Here is a 20,641-nt window from a genome sequence, read left to right on the forward strand (position 1 = left end):
GAACAGCCAATCTTTGTCCAATTGTACGAGAAGTTAGATAATATTTCAATTAATATATAGTGCAATTTTTAATAAATTCTTAATTTATTTTGCCTTCCTAAAATTTCCTGAAATGCGTTTTTCTCGAAATCATGTCTTCAAAGAAGACGTACAAAATTTCTCGAGGACTATTGCACCAATTGACTTCAAACTTTCCACGTATCTCATATAATACATATGTTTCGAGAGTATATGTCTTGGGGATTTTATAAAAAACTGAAAATTAACAAAATGACGTTGGTGCAAAGTGGAAGTCGCGTATTTCTCGCTGGAAAAAAGTAGTTTTTCACGTAACGAAAAACTACTAAATTTTAAAATTACAACAAATTTTAAATAACTTGACGCATAGTTGAGGAAACGATGACTTTCCAAAATAAAGCATGAGAGAGAGGGACAAAGGAATAAGTATCTTTCTAATTTCACAAAGTCGAAGAGAATTTCCGTTGAGTTCCGAAGACGGTATTGGGATTGTGAATAATGTGAGAACCGAATTCAAAATGACGTTAACAATTTTTCGCCGACCGAATGAAATTTTCGCGCACATATTCTCTTATCGGAATAATCGATATTGGGTCGGGATTATTAATGAACCTTCAATCAGCGCGTTAAAACAATCATCTCGACGAGTTGTTTACAATGCGCTTTCTCACTTATCAGCACCTCTAATCAGGCACACTTACAACCAGCAAAAATCCAGCCGGTAATTCGAGACTCCCGTCTAATGGGTCCGTCTAATTGCCCGCGCGAAAGAGTTAACGATACCACCGTTTTCAACGGTCTCTTCTCTCGATCTCACGGCGATTTAATTGCTGCCGCCAGGATTGTTTCTACAGCTGACGAGGCAATCGCTATCGAAGATTAGAAAAGGCACAGAAACGGCAGAGCTTGACCGAGAAAGTCGTGGTGGCGCGAATTTGATCGCCGATTGATCGCGTTCTTCTCCTCCTCTTCTTCTTCTTCCTTATTCTTATCCTCATCTTCATCCTTCTTGTCGTCGTTAATTGTAGTCACGTTGTCGTCCATTCTCGATTGATCGAGTCGAATCTACGCTGCCGTCCCGAGGACTGCGCAACAACGAGGAATGAGAAACAGACCCAGACCGCTCGTCACGCGCTAATTGCTGAGTGCACGCTCGTGACAATCAGCCCGGGTGACGACAAGACGACGTCGCTTCTTCTGTCGCGCGTCCTCGCCACGCGGCACGCTCGCGCACTTCCTACGGGTGACAGTGTCGTTTGTGCGGATTTTACCTTTTGTCAAAATGCTACTTTCACCGTTTAAAACGCGGCGGAACTGAGCCGCGAGACGACGAGCACGACGACGAGCAATGCTCTCTCTTTTCTGGGCTTGGCGCGGCCTTAGAGATGTTTCGGTTGCGGAAAAGAGAGAAAAAGAGAGAGAGAGGAAGAAGTAGAGAGCGAGAGGGGGGAGAGAGAGAAATCGAGTTTAGGAAAACGTGTAAATGACTTGGTCCTTCTTTTTCATAAGATAACTTTTTTATTTTAGTCGTCGTGTAGTGACCAATTATATAACAATATTTATTATTATTAAAGTTTTATTTATTCAATGTGCCTGGACAAACCATTTCTAAAACGCAAATCCCAGGCATATATGAAATCATACAAGGAAAATAGTGTTACAATATATGTTTATTAGAGTACACAAATTTATAACGCACGACAAAGAGCAACGGAACTCTGGAAAACTAATAGAGAGAAACTCTTAGATAAAGACATTTAAAGTAAATGAAAACACAATAACTAGATTTAAGACTTCCAGTTAGAAAAATTATATAAAATAATTATTATACAGTAATAAAAATATATTAATAAATAATAATTACTATTAGTAAATTACTAATTACTATTAATAATTATTATAAGTAATAAATAATTTACTTTACTTTTACTTTATATCATTATTTATAATTAATCAATTATTACTATTTATTACTTGTAATTATTACTAATTATTTTATTATTATTTATAATTATTTTACTATTATTTATACTAGTATAATAAATAATTATTATATGGAATTATTATATGAAATTATTAAATGAAATAAATAATTATAACAAAGTGTATATGCGAATTTTGAACTCAACAATACTATTTATGTTTATAACGTTAATAATAACGTGTTTATAACATTTATAAGGTTAATAATTACAAAATTATGGGCCCTGGTATAGAAATATATTAGTTTCAAAATTTGTACGATAAAATAAAATATTAACAGGATCTTTTCGCTTGTGCACACGCAAATGGCTCTAAAAACGAAACAAAAACTTAATTTATAAATTTATTTGTTAAACTATTCTTATCGTGGAGGCGTTACTTGAAGATTATTGTAACAATTAGATAAAGGTTAAAAGAAAAAAGAATTATGTAAAACTTATATTTAAATTTGAAGTTACATAAATCTTTATGTGGAGTACATGAATTCATATAATTGTAATGTAATAATTTAATTTGGCAGATAATACAAGGAATATAGATACATTATAATCCGCAAGCGGAACTTTAATTAATTATAGAACTTATTACTGCACACAGAAAGATACATACCGTATGATGAATATATTTTAAGATTATTATCAAGGAAACCATCCTTTGTTGAAGATATTAAGAACAAAATTAAATAATAATTATAATTAATAACTAGTTAATTATAATAATAATAATAACTAGTTAATTAGTTAAAAGTTAAGTTAATAAATTAATTATTTTTAACATAGTTAATTTTAAATAAGTCAACTTAACTTACACCAATTATTTTAAAATATATTAATTTTAACTTTTGTTATATAACTCCAATTAATTTATTAATAAAATCATTGCAGACAATTCATTCATCATTAAAATCATAGCAGGCTGCTTACAATATAAAAAATTGAAAAAAATAAAAAATAATGGTAACAAAGTATTTTTCATCTTTCTAAAGGCGAGTGTTCTTTTTTGCATAGAAACTTGAGCTGGAAACACACACACATGCAATCAATATTTTCTTATAAAAAAACTACCTTTTCATTATTTCGCATAAATTCGACTTATGATTAAAAAATTAATTATGCAAAAAACATATACGGCTTTGCATAATTAATTTTTAACTTTACTAAGTTTAATTTTAACTTAACTTTAAATTAAATTCAGTTTTTGTTTATATAACCTTAACTTAACTAAATTTATTTTATGTCATTAACTTTAAACTTAATTTAATTAAAGATATATATTCTTTTGCTCAACCCTGTTTGAAAGAAGGAAAATAAACTGAGTAATCGCTTTTTTAGCAGCAGAAAATTATTTTTTTATGTGCACTTATATCTGCTTATCTGCTTATCTTACTCTGTATATTTATGTTACGTATATTGGTGAGTTAAACGCGAGCGCATACGGGAAATGAAGTTTCTGGCTGAATTGTCGCACAATTAAGGACACGCGTAGATGGGACGCGCGTAAAGGACGAAGAAGGCCGCCGTTGATTTTCATGCTCGGCAAATCGTCAATATGGCCTTCTTCGACGTAGGTGATCGCGGGATCGGCGAACAAACGTAGAATCGGTCGTTTACCAATTTTTGCGCTTTCGCGGCCCAGAAACCTCCGGTCGTTCTTTTTCTTTCTTTTTTTATCGTCTTGTTGCCGCCCCCTCCCTCCCCCGTCTCACGTCGATCGCCGGTGATTCTTGGTCGTCGCGCGCGCACGAGCGCCGAGTGAAACGCGTCTTAACAGTTTCCGTTTTACGAGCAGCTTCCGATTCTTCTGCCAGATTTTCACCGATCTAGGCTTTTTGCGCGGTGCCGACCCAGAAACAGACGCGATTTCTTTTCTCGCCTATCGGCAGAAATGCGCCGATTTCCACCGTTTCCTCGGCGCGTATTGCGAATGCGGGACGTCTCTTCGGAGATGTCTGTCTTCAAACAAAATTGCCAAACACGTTCACATAATGAGTCACGTGCCGAACATTTTTATTTCTAGTTTCTGAACTTTATCATCGGTGCGTCGTCGTAGACTTACACGTTGATAGAAACGTTAAGAAGTGCGAACAAGTCATCGACATCGTCGAGTCGAAAGATTCTCCGATAACGTGGATAATCGTTAAGACGACAAAGTCGCGCAGGGTAAAGACGGAGACTTTTCACTTCCGATTCCGGTTGCGGCGCTCGGCCGGCCGGTCTACTCGAAATCGAAATTGGGTCAGGCTAGGCGTAGTTAACCGCGAAAACGAGTATAACGATGCTGAATAGGAAGAATAGTCCACGAGTGCAGCGAGCTAAGCGTCTACTTTCATTGTCGGTCGTACCAGAGGGAGAGTCGCGTACGCGAGATAGTACGATATGAAAGGAAGTGGAAGGGGTGAAAAGGGTATCTAGCCTAGATGTTGAAGATCCACGCACCGGCAGAAAGTTTCGAGGAAAGTATCCGGGAGGAGGAGATCGCAATCGGATAAAACGTTGACACGCAAAACACTCTGGCGTGTGCACGAGCGAATCGCGGAAATAGCGAGGAAACACCAGGCACCCGAGAGGAACGTTTGGTCAGGACGTATCAGCTCTGATAAGGCTTTTTTCTCTCTCTCTCTCTCTATTCCGATTCTGCGAAGCCAATCGACCGTCAGATAGCTGGACGTTCGAAGGAACATGAAATTCGCGGCGCGAGAAGAATGGAGAATGTTTCCTCTGCCGTGAAATTTATAAATTCCGAAACAACATTGCGGAGCATATAGAACATATCGAAATGACCTCGCCGCGAAACAAGGTCAGACTCTCACCGCTCGGCGATAAAACTTGACTTAGAAAGTCTTTTCACCCCTTCCGCTCATTACTCGTCGTATTCCGCGAATGCAGCGCTAGAGAGGAACGTCTCCTGTCTCACTTATGCAATTTAACAGTTCGCCGTGTTCTATTTTTCATCGTCGTTGAATAGCAGGCCTGTATTAAGAGGATGTATTACTCATATCTCTTAATATTAATGAAAAGAAAATTTGAAAACATCACAAATTAATATATCGTATTTAAAAGTGAAACACATTTGACATTGATATTTGACATTGATTCTGGATGGAAAATGCATAAAAAAGTGTTTATCTATATTGTAAGAAAAAAAGTGAAATTGATTATTTTTTATTTATATCTCTAAAACACTTGTGCTTTGGTTCTTTAAAGCTCAATTACATATTAACTGAATCAAAAGCCATTACACTTTAAAGTATAAGCCCAACTAATATGATGACATAAATTATCATATTGACACTAAAATGCTGAATTGTTTTGTCATAGCCATTCTTTTTTTCCAAGGTTCAGAAAAAAAATTTCGTTACTTGCAATTATTTTTTAAGTAGAACACGCTAAAAGAGTGATAGAAAAAATCGATAATATTGTGATAAATTTTGTTATAATTTACTTTAGATATTAAAAGATAGTCATTTTGAATTTTTATTTAATTGTCAGTTTTATATGAGTATAATATACAAATTATTATTTGAGATTTTAATTTTTTAATTTCGATTAAATTTATATTAGGTGTCCATGCATCAATCTTTTTATGTTAATTGTAAAGAGTAAGTAATAATTTTGATATATGAAATATATCTTACTATATGAAATTATAAGTTTGGAAAAATTATTATATTTGTTTATATAATTTGTTTACAGTATAAAAAATATATATTTTGCACATTATGTTCTCAACGTGTTCAGGTGTCATTGATGATACAAGTAATGAGGAATAGAGCAATTTAAAATATTAGAATTAACGAAATGACATGGTTTTCAGATTTTTAAAAAGGGATTGTTGTTCCTGGGCATTTTAATGTTAATAATGCATTATAGACGTGAGAAACATTAGAGATGTTAGAGATTGTCCGTTATATGGTTAATCGGAAGCCGATGACATTACTTTATATAAATCAAATAGCTAATTAAAATCAACCTATAGCATGGATAAAAACTATGGCATAAATTTCTAGTCAAATTAATGTAACTTTATAGATTTATTTATAGTAATTCTATTTTATTATTTCAAAATTGTTTTATTATAAAAAATAAAACATTTTAGTCCAAAATGGAAAGATACTAAATATTAATGATAATATTAATATTATTAATATTATATATATTTATATATTAACTATTATTAATATTATATAAAATTATATAATTATTATTTATTATATTATTATCTGAACAACATGTGTCCCCGCATATTTTTAGGGAATTGTTTTTTCACATTGAGTTTACTTGGGTAATACTTAATTTTCAACTAAGTTTTTAATAAAAACTAGAGAAAAGATAATTCTATTATATATAATAAAAAATTAAAAGTGAATTTTTGAACGAAAAATCCTAAAACGAGTAAAATGAGTAAAATTTAACCAAATGAAATTTTGCTGTCTTCTTTATCGAGGTTAAGTGACAAAACAATTGAATTACAATAGAGGGATTATTGAACTAATTTCAGACCTAGTATAGTATTGTTAATCCACCTCATATTTTAAGCGTGATGATGTTTGAAAAGTTGATTTGGATAAACTTTATCCATATTTAAAATTGTAGGATTAAGACAAGGAAAGTAAGCTAAGTAATCGTTTTGTCAGCAGTAGAATGATATTTTTCTGTGTGTAGGACGAAGAGTCAAGATGTGACGGACAAATCACGATGAAGTCTTATTTCGTCCACCGAAAATTCGAACTTGATTTTGCTTCGTTATTCATTGCTTGATTTGTCGTTGTTCGTTATCTTCCGATTAATGAGTGATGCTATGCGGCTAATCGATTTCGTGTGAAACTATTCTTGGTCATCTTAACATCACTGCACCGTGCGCATTTACTCCGCGGTGGTGCACGCAATGGCCAGACTGCTCGAACTAAACGGCACGTGGAACGCCGCGCCGTCAACAACAATTGGAGTGCGGATGGTGATTAAGATACGAAAATTGCTCCCTTGTTCACGCTTTTTAGAAAAGCGCCCACGTCACTGGTCTTTTGCGAGTTCAAGCCGCGGCGCGTTTACGGCAGATGCTTCAGTCGCGAATTCCTCACGACGGGAACAGCTGTCTTCAGCAGCTGCTCGTCGTCGTCGTCGTCGCCATCGTCGCCGCCAGGCATAGATACGCGATTCGCACTGATTGCTCGCTCAACTGAACGCGAAACATGCAGCTATTACGTAAGCTCCTCAAGCGCAGTTTCTTCCCGCTGCATCTCTTAATTGTCGGTGTCACATGCGCGTGCGGCATCAAGGTGTCCGACGTGACGAACAAGACGTTGCGCGAGACCACCCCGAGAAGTCAATACACCGTGCATGAGGCGACAACAACTACGCCGTTGTTGAAGTTGGCCACTAGTGGCGAGCAGAAGTTGATGTCGCCGATCGTCGCGAAGGACTTGGCGCGAAACGCGTCCGGCGTCTTCCGGCCGAGCGTGCACTTGGGCGAAATCGAACAACCGTCTACTGTTATTCGGATGAATCCTTTCAACAGCGTGCAGCACGTGAAGTTCGAGAACAACGTTCAGCTGGACACGCGGCGCAAACACTTTCAGGATGTTCTTCAGGACGCGTACCAAGTCTCCAGTATATTGGACGAGGCGACGCGACCGAGCAAAATTAAGTTCCAGGACGATGGTAAGTGAGCACACATTGTTCCGAAGAGTATAAAATTTTAATTTTTTATTATATGTAATAGAATTATCTTTTTTCTAGTTTTTATTAAAAACTTAGTTGAAAATTAAGTATTACCCAAGTAAACTCAATGTGAAAAACAATTCCCTAAAAATATGCGGGGATACATGTTGCTCAGATAATAATATAATAAATAATAATTATATAATTTTATATAATATTAATAATAGTTAATATATAAATATATATAATATTAATAATATTAATATTAATATTATACTATTAATATTATACTATTAATATTACCATTAATATATCATTAATATTATATCATTAATATTATATTATATTAATATTATATTATATTAATATTATCATTAATATTATATTACCTTTCCATTTTAGACTAAAATGTTTTATTTTTTATAATAAAGCAATTTTGAAATAATAAAATAGAATTACTATAATTAAACCTTGCCCATTTTGGGTCCCTTGCAGCTAATAAATGAACCGCATAATGTTTGACAGAAGAGTATAGATTATTGAGAATCTAATGTCCGTCACTGAGAAGGTCATTGGAATCGGTAAATCATACTTAATACTCATTTCTGTCTCAATGCTAATTAAATCTTAATTTGAATGTCTTTCTTCAGACAAAGACTTGAATTCAGATTAAGATTTAATTGCTGAAAACGAGCCTAAGGAGTTAAATTTTCTCATCTAACGATTTTAATGAAACGAAAAGACTCCTTTGAAAAAGACTGCCTTTACAAATTTCAAAAGCCGTAAAAGATATGGGACAATTTTTGAATCAATATTTTTACGTATCTACAATCCTATTTTAATATTCTAACGATATTATAGAAGTTGGCGTGAAAACCTAATTGAGTTAATAATCATACCATTTTTTACCTTTCTTTATTACTTATTCGCTTATAATTATTGGTTAGTTACTTAATTTGTCTTTTTTCAACTTGTAATATCGTTAAAATATTAGAATAGGATTGTAGATTTATAGGAATATTGATTTAAAATTATTTCATATTTTTTAGAGTTTTTGAACTTTTTGAAGGTGGTATATATTTCTCAAAATTTTTTATTTCATACTTTTTATCTACTTGAAGTTGGTTAAAAAATCGGCTCAAAATAAAAGTTTCGTCTTATATCTCTATATGTTTCGGATTTTCCAGAAAATAATGGAATTCGACACACAATTCCCAGATTATCTGGACAAACTCGGGTAATTGCATTAATGTAAGAGAGAATCATGCAGAGAAAAACAGAGACAAAGAGAGAAAGAGAGAGAGAGAGAGAGAGAGAGAGAGAGAGAGAGAGAGAGAGAGAGAGAGAGAGAGAGAGAGAGAGAGAGGGAATATGTTACAAAAAGTTTCAATTCACGGAATATCTCTAACAGTTCTCAAGTTATGCGAGAATATACAAAGAAACATATATATAAGACACATTGAGAACGTTTTTTTTAAGCTGTTTGAAAATATTATTTGCTTTTTCTGCAGATATTCTCTAATACTTTGGCCCTATAATATTATTTAGTATATTTTCTCAATGTTTCAAAGAGTGTTTGTATGTTTTGTATTTTTCAATAGCGTCGATTTAGAAGATTATGTCTACGGAATATTTTGATCTTTCAACAATAAAATCTTTCATTTTAGCTGAGTCCCATTATTAACCACAAAAAGTCCAGAGTACAAATGGGCAAATTTCTTTGAAAAGTAGAACGCATTTTCCTGAAAAGTCATAATTTCAAAATCTAGATACCGAGACAGTCTTTTAAAATTTCAACAAAATTTGTTATTGCTATTACTGTTATTGTTGTTGCTATTACTATTATTGTTGTTCTTTTTATTATTATTATTATTATAGTTATATTTTAGAAGATTTTCTTAGTACTTGGATCTCAGCATTATAGGGAAATTTTGACTTTTTAAAAAAGTTTTCCGCTTTTAAAACTTCGAAATGTTGATTTCTCGGGATAATGCATGTGCATCCAATAATGTAGTTGAAACATCGAGTGTTCATCTCTTAGATGATCAGCAAGTCATGACGGAGTACGCCGGATCGTCGTTCAACGATGCCAACATCAAGCACATGTTTGTCGAGCAGACCTTCCAAAACGTGGAGAAACCTACTGAAGAGCAAGACTCGTCGACAATTCTCGGGAAAACAATGGCTGATCATCAATTGGTGACTGGTAGTTACCTCGAAACCTCGCAATCGCCGTACGTTATTGCTTATTACAACAGCGGTGATCAGAATACATATCAGCCGACGTCGCAAGAGACCACATATGAGATAATGAAGCAGCCAGAGAACGGCGTGTTGCTTCTGCAGCAAGAGGAGTCCACTTACACGAGGAAGCGCAAGTTCCCTTACCAGTTTTATCAACCGAGCAGCGAGTATCACGAAGTGAAATATGCAGAGGTGCCGCAGCATTCGACAGTGGCTTATCCGCAAATGAGAAAGTGGGTCTCTAATGCGGTAAATGTATTTACCGTGATAGAACTTCACTTGTAAATAGCATTACACTATTTTTAACAAAGAAATTCATTCTGAATACATATTCCACATGCTTCTTTTATATTAATTACTCCACGTAATTCAAATAATTCCACGTAAATTAAATAATTACGTATTTTTAATATAACTGAAAATTTAAATGACAACAAAAAGATATATTTAAATTTTATCTAAAATATTTACTACACTCAAAGTTACAATGTTTTACTATTTTATAATTTATTTATTTGTAAGTTATCAACAACAAAAGAAAATAATTATTTTTTATTTCTATTTTTACACGCAAAAAATTCTGGATTAATTTGACACTGAACGAACCAAACGCATTTTGATAGAGTGAGAAACGGAATTTCTGATTTTTACATGAACACACAAAATCCAACTCTACACTATAAAAATGATCGGTCTAAATAACTAGAATCGACTGGAGCGAACTCTATTTCTAGGTTGTTTATAATTGCTTTAATTCTTTCAGTATAATTTTGATCTTGTAGCCTTTCTTATTTGTATTAGACAAGCTAAGTATATAGCAAAACTGATTAATCATGATGTTGATTTAACTATCCCGAAAAGTAACGGTAACTAAATGAGTTGTCAAATATAGTGACGATGTAGAATAAGTTTAACTCAACTTTCCTTCCAAGTTGAATGAGCTACATACATTACCAAAGGGAACAATGTAATATTTCAATAAATTTTTCTTCTAGGTGATATATACCGTAATAGATCACTGATCTAAAGAGTGTTTATCTAATTTATTAATTAAAATTTAATGATTTCAACTTAAAAATAAGAAAACACACTGATAACCTAAAGTGCCAAGAAAACTCCAAAAAAGGCAGACCTATCTAATCAGGTTTTAGATAGTACATACATTTCATGTAAAGCTTCAAGTGATGGACATTGCTCGCTTATATCTTGTTGCAACAAGAATTTAGAGCGAGTGAGGTACAACCAACACAACCTATCGATAATCGCTGAGTCGTGTATCTAAACTCTGCACATTATAACAATCTTGAAGAACACGTTGTAATAATTTCTTCTAGTTGAACAAATCTTGCAAATTAAAATTAAAATTATCTAATTAAAATCTAATTAAAATTATTTGTTTAATGTATTTATCGTTTACTCTACTTGACCTTCCATTTAGAGGTAGAATTACTCATATATTATGCAGTTAGATCAATCTTCTTCGTTAGTTGAAAGAAGATATATAGCGTTTATATAACTACATTTCAGTTTCTATTAAGATTTTATTTTTGATTAAATTTTTGTGTTAAAATTTCTACATCAAATTATTGAAAAATTTAATTTTTATTCGATTTGACTCGATTGCAGTTAATGCAACCAAATTTGCTCAACTGACAGATTTGGTTTATTTCACCCGATTTTTTTTTCAGTTTGAAAATAAAAAATGCAGTTTCTTTCAAGGAAGACGCGCTTGGTTCGTTCATTGACAAGTTAATTCAACCAAATTCTTTACATGAAACTCTGGATATTTCGAAATGAATATTACCGAATGCTTAATTACTCATGGAGTAGTCAATTTCTATTTCTTCAATAAACATGCTTTGTTTATAGAGTGTCGCCTTGGAAAAAACTTGTTCATCTGATCGGCACTTTCCTGCCGTGGGGTTTGCTGTTGGCAACGCTGACACCCAACGTCATACGAATCAATAACACGACGGCGTAAGTTCTATTCTCTCATTTTTCACAAATAAATGATTTTGACATATAAATAAAAGACAAATTCGAAACATAATGGATTCTGTTACGTGTCAGGCATGGATCCTATGTGAGGAGTATTCCCTGTATTTCTACTTTAAAGAGATATTCGATGATGAATTCGAAAAATGTCAATAACGCAGAGACAATTGTTACTACACAATCACGCTATCCTTTTCGTATCTTATGTACTATATACAGAACTTATGTAAATGTTACTTTGTTTTACTATATTCGGTGGAAAACCTAATCAACATTAACTTTGTAGAAAAGTGTCAGTATTTTGTCGATAAAGTTTTCAGTTTCAGCATCCTCTTAAGAGATTTATTCCCCTTAACACATTCACTTGGCGACTTTTCAATCAAGGATCTATTTTACCAGGCAGCCGAACATTGTCCTTTCGAAACTGCGGGTCGCTGACCTGCCAGTCGAGCACAAACATGAAGCTCGTCTGCTTGATGACCAATCGGTCGCTTGTGAGGATCGATCGATTTGTGAATTGATCTCGGCTGGCAGCAAGCCGGAGTCTAATATCTTACAGAATATCTTATGGAATTTAGTCACTAGGTAATTCACTTCTTCAGATATTCCCTCACTTTTCATCCTTCACTCAATTTGTTTCATAGAAACGCTCTTTCGTATCAACTTAATTAGGAATGTATCCCATAGTGCCGATCAGATTGATTTCAATCAGTTATCTGGCTTGTACAATATGATGTTATCCTAATTATTGTTAATGATGTATCAAAATTATTGTTTCGCAAAACATACTGAAAAAATTTTGTCCATTTTGGGTCTCTTACAGTTAATAATGAATCGCATACTAATCAATAAAAGAGTGATAGACTATTGAATATTTGATATTTATTGCTGAAAATTATCAGAATCGACAAATCACTAAATATACTCATTTTTATTAGTGACGATTAAACTTTAAAACTCTCTTCAAAACTCAAGCAAATATTAATATTTTTGATAGTTGTATTAATAGTTGTCACTGAAACTTGTCTCATGTAAGATGCTCAGATTTTTTTTTTATAGTTAGACCCACATTTTTCAGTTTAATTATTATATATGTAACATTCATATCTGTAATTATGGTTCAACTGACAAATTCTCATCTAAATCTAAATTAAAATCTGAGTATCTCATTTGAAAAAAATTTTTAATAATAATTATTAATATGGAGGTTTTCGGTCTGTATCAATAGGCGTTACTTGAAACTTATCTCACATAAGTGAGATACTCAGATTTGAATTTAGAGTTAGGTGTGAGTTTCTCAGCTAAATCACGATCATAGAAAAAAATATATAATGTTACATGTACATTATATAATTAAATAAGAAACTCAGATCTAATTATAAATTCTCTTCAGATCTCACTATTTTAGGACAAATTCCTGGTAACGACTATCCTAACCTAATAACGACTATCCTAAGTTCCTGATAACTGTTCAAGTAACGATTAATACAAGCCTTAGTAATAAAGAAAAGGTTTTAATTATTAATAATCTTCATTGTTAATGAAGTCTTAATTGACACATTGCGTTACAAAAACTAATAACATCACCTTATGTAACGAGATGACTAATTGGGATCAATCTGATCGTGGGGTACATTTCTAGTTAGAAAACTGATACTTTCGATAAAGTATCTTTTGAATACTTTCCATGTGTGATTTTAGCACGCGCAGTGTAAGGTTTATTGTTGTTTTGGAATCAAGACGTGCGTGACATTCAATTTAGTTCTTATTGTTAGGCTCATCAAACTTATATAATGAAATCCATTTACGTTGGCAGAATCTCGGATGACGTTGCAACGCGGAATGGTCTTCGTGAAGTGTTCGACGCTGTGAGGAAGAAAGACTGCACGGCGATCACTTGTTAATGATCGTCCAAGAAGCCTGGATGAATCAACTCATCACTCGCGACCTTCTTCGTTTCGACTAGCATATCATGACGTCTCGTTTCAAGAAACGAAAAGGGTGAGAATAAAGAAAAGAGGAATTCTTGCCTTCTCTTGCTCCAAAGAGAAAGAGGAAAAGAGACGTCTTTAATTATATGCATAAAATGCGCATTACGTAATTTAATAATAATTATACATAATAAAAAAAATTAAAAATAATTATATATGTAATCTAAACATTCCTTCTTCTTATCTACGAATTTCAATAATGAAAATAGTGCAATTTGCGCCAAATCGTCTCTCCGCCTCGTTTTAATCCGTACAAACGCGGCGCTCGAGCCGCGAAAGTTCCCGTGAAAAGAGAAGAAAGGAAAAAATATCGCGCTGGGGGAACGTGAAACTGGATTTTAAGAATGAAATCCGCCACGTCGCGCACTGCAGGTACGTTATTCGGAAATTTGTCTCGTCCGTGCATCCGTGCCAACCTCGTCCTCGTCGCAAGTGAAAGTAGTCACAGAGAGTATAAGTAGGTCGGCGTTTATTCTATGGCGATGTAGCGAGCCGAGAATTTATGGATGCACGCGGGCTTTCGGATAGCGGCCGACCAATTATCGCACGCGCCGTACGCTACCATTGACAATAATTACAAACGGCCATACCGCAATAAGGTATACCGCAATTTTTAATTAACAATGTGCCGGCGGAGTTAAGACGGATAATTTGATCGCTAAATATAATAACGTGCGCCTGCCGTTCGTTCTCTCTCTTTCTCTCTTCTTCTTTCTCTTTTTCTGTGTTCCTTTTCTTCTCTTTTTCTCGCGCTCTCATAGCGATTAATATTCGTATTTCATGAACGTTGCGCAAATTATGTTGCGCATTTGCGTGAGTTAACGGAGCAGTAAAAGCAGAGATTAGGCTCTCTTATTTTTCTGTTAAATTTAAGCGAGTCGCAATTTAACGGAATTTCTATACGAGATCCAGTTATGAAGGTACATGCTAATTAAATCGTAGATGAGAAAGTCGCAATAAATGACGATTTCCCTTGGCATTTTCACTAGAGGAAAAAAATGCAAGCGAACACAATCCGCAGCATTATAAAAATACACCCGTTAAAAATGGGACGCCCGCCGTGAGATGATTATTTCGCGGCAACGGCGCTCTCGCATGTGCATAATCATCGTTCGCCGTACTGATTGTTCGCCGCGCGTCGTACGAAATGTGTCATTTAACCGTACTTATTTAACGATACCTCGTACTACTTTGTGGGTGACGCGCGGTATTTATGGCAGTGCTAAAAACGTCAATGCGAAATAAATTATGAATTATCATTTTATGTTAATCGTATCGTTAGCGGCGAAAGTGCGCGCGGCGCGTCAAGATACACGCGTGTGCCAATAAAAGGATAATTGACAATTAACAAGGACAAGTGTAGTAAAGATGAGCGTCGGATAGGAGTCGGATTTCGGGTCGTGACGTGCCGGACTTCTCCATTTTCACTTCAGGAATGCAAGAACGCCTCGCGTTGTTAATCGGTCCGGCCGACACAATCCGATCGATTAATGATATCCTCTAAATTAGATTCGTGCTGTAGATTTAATGATTAGAGGCGCATTGTTCACGCATTGTTTACGTATTGTTTACATATAACGGATTGTTATATATTGTCTGCATGATGTATGAGCATTCTTGTTTCGATAATGTATAGATCACGTGGAATATTGTAAATTATATTAAAATATGCATACAAAAGAGAGCAATTAAATTATGAAGTAGTTACCGCATCTATTTTATATATTAATTATAAATCTAAAGTCCTTTACCGATTATCTGTCTCAAGACTATAAGCCTATACTTACATTTTAGTTTCTTATTCCTAAGGAATAGAAAAATTCTACATGATCTCTTATTTCTTTTTAAGTTCTTGAGGTTTTGTTCATACTACTATGATATTTTAAAATCTTTATCATTCCTAGTAAGATTCTTAGGAAGAATCTACTTGTTCTTTAGAATTGCATTTATGGCAAATTTAAACCTTTACATTACATTTATATATGTACACATATATATATCTTTAAATACTTTAAAAATTATTGTAAAATACCTTAATTATAATCATATTAGATTATGTTATTGTTTGTTTGTAATTACTATGTTTGTAATTACGGTGCTTTTTCATTTTCCTTTTGTATTTTGATCTTATAACTTCTTTTTTCTTCTTTCTTTGTCTTTGTATTTTATTTTCCTGTACTTTGTTTTTCTATTATCTTGTATACTAAAGGAACATTTCTCTTCTTATTTAATTAGCTAAATAAATAAGTTTAATGTTTAAAAAAGATAACAAATTTCATGCAATCTTGCTTTCATTATAAGACAGATTGGTAAGATTGATCTTTCATTCTATGGAAATACAAACATAACTAGATAATTCTATAGATTCTAACTTTTTAAGAAACAACGTTTATACTAATTTATGTCGGATTTTAAAGATTAAATTATATTAAATAGAAATATAAACCTTTCTTGACTAATTTTCTAGCAAGCCAAGCGTTCTTTAAACGATATTCATATATTACTCATGCTCTACATAGATGATATCTCATATATATGAGATATCATCTATGAGAATATTATAGTAAAAATTACTGCAAAATTTTGTAACATGGAAATAGATTGATATTCTGCAGTAATTTATTATCTTTTCATTTCATATGTGCTATTTATATAAACATTTTAAGAACTGAAATAAACTGTTAAAAAGTTAGCTATGTTTTTAGTAAAATCTATTATGTTCCTTAGTAAGATAAATCTTATATACTAACACTCTAATATTGTACAGTTAAAAAGAATGCACATGAAAAAAATGTAAAATTGGATTAACCAATTTCTGGTGAAATATGAACAAACAAGAAAATTCCGGTTGATGTTAAAGTAATCGGGAGTTTCGTCAAAATTCTGGTAACTTCAATTTAGATTTTTGGCTCGTTTATATTTTACCAGTATTTGTTTGTTCCAGTCAAATTTCTTGTGCAAATAATTATAAAAATGAAAAAGATTTATATGAAAAACACTATAATTTTCTCTCTGTGTGAGAGATCATAATTTACGTTTAATCTTACTCCAAATATATTCATCGAGCTAATACGGTAAGAATATTCTGTAAGAAACATTATCGCAAGAAGATACAGACACCGAGTGGAAATAACAAAAAATAATGTTAGCTTAAACTGGTCAAAATATATCAGATCACCTTGTTACTATATTACATGTAAATATATATATATATATTACATGTAAATTAAAGAACCGGAATAACGCAAAGGGCAGAAGTAAGAGGCAGAAGCAGAGAGTCGCTCTCTACTAAGCATAAGAAAGAAAAATCGAACCGGAAATAATTAAGTAGTCTAGTATTTGAGGTATCAAATATTTGAAGTATTCAAGGCATCAAGCCAGTCAGCTATTTTGAGTTAAATTTATTTGAGAATTTAAACGATAATTGCTCAACATTTTTTATCTCTGCTTTGTATTAAAGTTTCGAGATCTATTTAATGAATAAGTCAATTCAGTGCTGTAAGTCTTCGAACTGCCGTGTAATACAAACATTAGTGACAATAATACAGACATTTAGTTACAAACATACAAACATGTAGCAAGTTTAGCATTTTAATCAAGAATATTAAGTTAAGACAAAAATTTGCTTACTACATAGAGTCGGACCTTTTCTTCGATGAAGTTTTACAATATTCTTGTAAAGAGAATAAATTCTTTCTCTTTTCAGTACATGATAATGAACTTTTCTCAAATTTGTGACGAGAGTATATTTTAAGACTATTATTAAGAAAAGATTTTTTTGTTGAAGACAATATAGTAACATTTATATATTTATATATATTATTTATTATTATAATATAGTAACAATTATTTAAAAAGGGGAAGTAAACTGAGTAATTATTTTTTATAGCGATAAATGATATTTTCTCTGTTAAGAGATCATCATAAGACTTAATTATCAATTAAAATTGCCGTTTGACGAAGGACATATCTCATAACTTAATATTCTTGCAATTCATTCATTTGAAAAAATTCAAAACTCGCAACGAACGGACGACCGCGGCATCTTTCACATTATGATTTATCGCGCATTTCGCGTTTATTTTTTCGATACATTGCTAATTTATTCGACCAGCAGGATAGAAACGCGAGTCGCATTCTACTCTCGTTCGTTGCAAAGTGGCAGATGATTTGTAAAGCCGGTAAACAGCTCTCTAAATTTTCTTTTCGCTGACTCACACCACTATTCCGACAGCCAGTTCGCGACCGCCCGCGTTACTTTGCACGCCGATACTCTCGAAATAAAACCACCTATTCATCCTTGTTGTTCATCATTATTCCCCGGGACGGGGAATTTTTCACCGACTTCGTGTTGTGTCTGGGAATAGGGCGTCTTTTTGGTGACTCGTCCGACATTCACGAGGCACGGCGTTGAACTCACCACGACGCACAGTGGAGACAAATAGGAATTTATTGTTCAAAAATCGCTACAAACCACAATTGTATAGCTATCGGGATGAATTTTTTTTTAATTAAATGTTAATCAATGTAGAAAAAAACTGTCAAGCCCGATTTTAAAAATTTTTTTTCCAAATGTTGCAATATTGATAAGAATTTGTAAAAAAATATCAAGTTTTGTGAGCCACTTTTCCAGTTGGAAAACTTTCCATCTTTTCGCTGCACAGTACAGTGTGCTAAGATTTTCAACATCGCGGATTACGAATCTGATATAAAAATCAGAATTTGGCAATTGACAACTACTAATCTCTTGTCAACATAAACAAAATTATTACGTTTTAACTCTTTAAGGCGCATAATTCATGGAACATTCTAGTAACTTTTTTTTAATGAAATATTGTAAAAAACACTCTAAATAGTATATTTATAAGGTTTCAACTGCCCATCAGTTTCAACATATACTATGTTAACTCTTTAAGTATCACTGATATAGGAACCACTTAGGATCCCTCTTAGGGCAGTTGAAATGTGCTATTTAGAGTGTTTTTTTACAATATTTCATTTAAAAAAGTTACTAGAATGTTCTATAAATTATGCGCTTTAAAGGGTTAAAACATAATGATTTTATTTATATTGACAGGAGAGTGGCAGTTGTTAACAAATTCTGATTTTTATATCAGATTCATAATCAGCGATGCTGAAAACCTTAGTACACTGTACTGTAGCGAAAAGATGGAAAGTTTTCCAACTGGAAAAGTGGCTCGCAAAACTTGATATTTCTTTACAAATTCTTATTAATATTGCAACATTTAGAAGAATTAAAAAAAAAAAATCGGGCTCGACAGTTTTTTCTACATTGATTAAAGTTTAATTAAAAAAAAAATTCATCCCGATAGCTATACAATTATGGTCTGTAGCGATTTTTGAACAGTAAATTCCTATTTGTCCCCACTTTTGCGGCGGATTCGGCGCGAGGAATCTCAAGGACAATTGGGAGTCCCAGAAAAATCGACGATCTCCACCGGTTTCCGAAATACGAAAGCCGTAGCAGCAGTCGCCGACTGCGGTATCGAAAGTGAGCCACTTTTTGCGGCGGTTCTACTTCTCCGAGCGGCTCGTTTCAAGCATAGTTGAGCAACGAGATCGCTCGTAAAGCCCGCGCGGAGGTTTCCGGCGAGTTTTCGTGCGGCGACAAGTGTTCGCCGAGATGCGCTCGGCACCTGTTTTCGTTTTTACGAGCGAGGAAATCGTGCCGGGGAATCGGCGGCGTTATGCATTCTCGCGGTACGAGACACAATGGAGAGGCGACACTTCCGCGGGATAAACGATGTATGGACGGGCGCATTATCAGCTCTTCCCGCATCCTTCCTGCCTGTTGCGAACTTCCTCCTAACGGTACCGTGCGTAGAAAAAAGAACTTTCACCGTTTCTTCCCACGAGCTGAATACTTCTCTAACTGTAATGAGACTCGCGAGAGAACGACATCTGTATTCGTCGCGACGAAACGGACGAGCTCGCGATCGTCTCGCTGAAATATGTAAAATGTGAAATACGTTCTATCGAGAACGAGAGGAAGAACACCGGGATAATTTATGCTTGTTCAGGCGATGTTACACGCTCTATCGCAAATCCAATCTCCGGCATTTGTGTCGCGCGGATCCGGTTCTGCACAGGCCGCTAACTATAACAGCGATAGGCGTCAAATGCTTAATCGTCTCCGACGTTAATAGCACCTCCGCTTGAGCAGTCCGCGATATACGATCCGTTTTCACTTCGTGCCCCCGACTTGACAATTTCATGCTATTTCCATTAACGTGGCGGTTCTGGGTGACGGCGGTGAGCGTCGAGGAGAGATGAGGCCTCTCTTCTTCTCTCTAGTAGAGAGATCGCGCGCGAACAATTAAATCGCGAAGCGTGCGCCGGAATAATTGTACACCTATTATTGTCCCGACATATTATCTCGCAGTCTCGGTCACGTTGCGCGGCAATGATTCTCGAAGCCGTGCTCTTCAAGAAGAGACTCCTCGTGGCAGCCTACTAAACTCCTTTGTGCGACAGTAGGCCTCTTTTCGCGTTTTGCTCTTTTGATAAAAAATAAATCCGTTAAATCCGCAATTGAATTTGCCTGGGGATCGAGTGAAAACTCAATTACACACACAGTAAAATATTACTTTACTACTGAAGCAATAAGAATATGAATAAGAAAAGCGATTACTCTGTTAGCTTTCCTTTTTTTTAAGCAGGTTTGGATAAATTAATGTTTTTTTAAATTAATTTTTCAATGCTAATAGTATTTAAATTAACTTAGCTTATATT

At 34.1% G+C, this 20,641-nt stretch overlaps 1 protein-coding gene across 1 annotated transcript; it reads left to right on the forward strand.

Moving 5' to 3' along the window:
* The first annotated feature begins 7,083 nt into the window (after positions 1 to 7,083).
* On the forward strand, positions 7,084 to 15,570 carry LOC116849661. The gene is made up of 5 exons (XM_032827029.1): positions 7,084 to 7,658; positions 9,700 to 10,135; positions 11,772 to 11,879; positions 12,297 to 12,482; positions 13,714 to 15,570. The coding sequence occupies exons 1-5, from the start codon at positions 7,190 to 7,192 to the stop codon at positions 13,799 to 13,801; spliced, it is 1,287 nt and encodes a 428-aa protein (XP_032682920.1). The 5' UTR covers positions 7,084 to 7,189; the 3' UTR covers positions 13,802 to 15,570.
* The last annotated feature ends 5,071 nt before the right edge of the window (positions 15,571 to 20,641 follow it).

The sequence above is a fragment of the Odontomachus brunneus genome, unplaced genomic scaffold (assembly GCF_010583005.1).
Source record: "Odontomachus brunneus isolate Ranch 3 - 2012 unplaced genomic scaffold, Obru_v1 Obru_scaffold_123, whole genome shotgun sequence".
NCBI lineage: Eukaryota > Metazoa > Arthropoda > Insecta > Hymenoptera > Formicidae > Odontomachus > Odontomachus brunneus.

Coding starts and splice junctions, on each gene's coding strand:
- LOC116849661 (XM_032827029.1), top strand. CDS start 7,190: ATGCAGCTATTACGTAAGCTCCTCAAGCGCAGTTTCTTCCCGCTGCAT. Junction 7,659..9,699: donor AATTAAGTTCCAGGACGATG/GTAAGTGAGCAC, acceptor TTCATCTCTTAG/ATGATCAGCAAGTCATGACG. Junction 12,483..13,713: donor TTATGGAATTTAGTCACTAG/GTAATTCACTTC, acceptor TTACGTTGGCAG/AATCTCGGATGACGTTGCAA.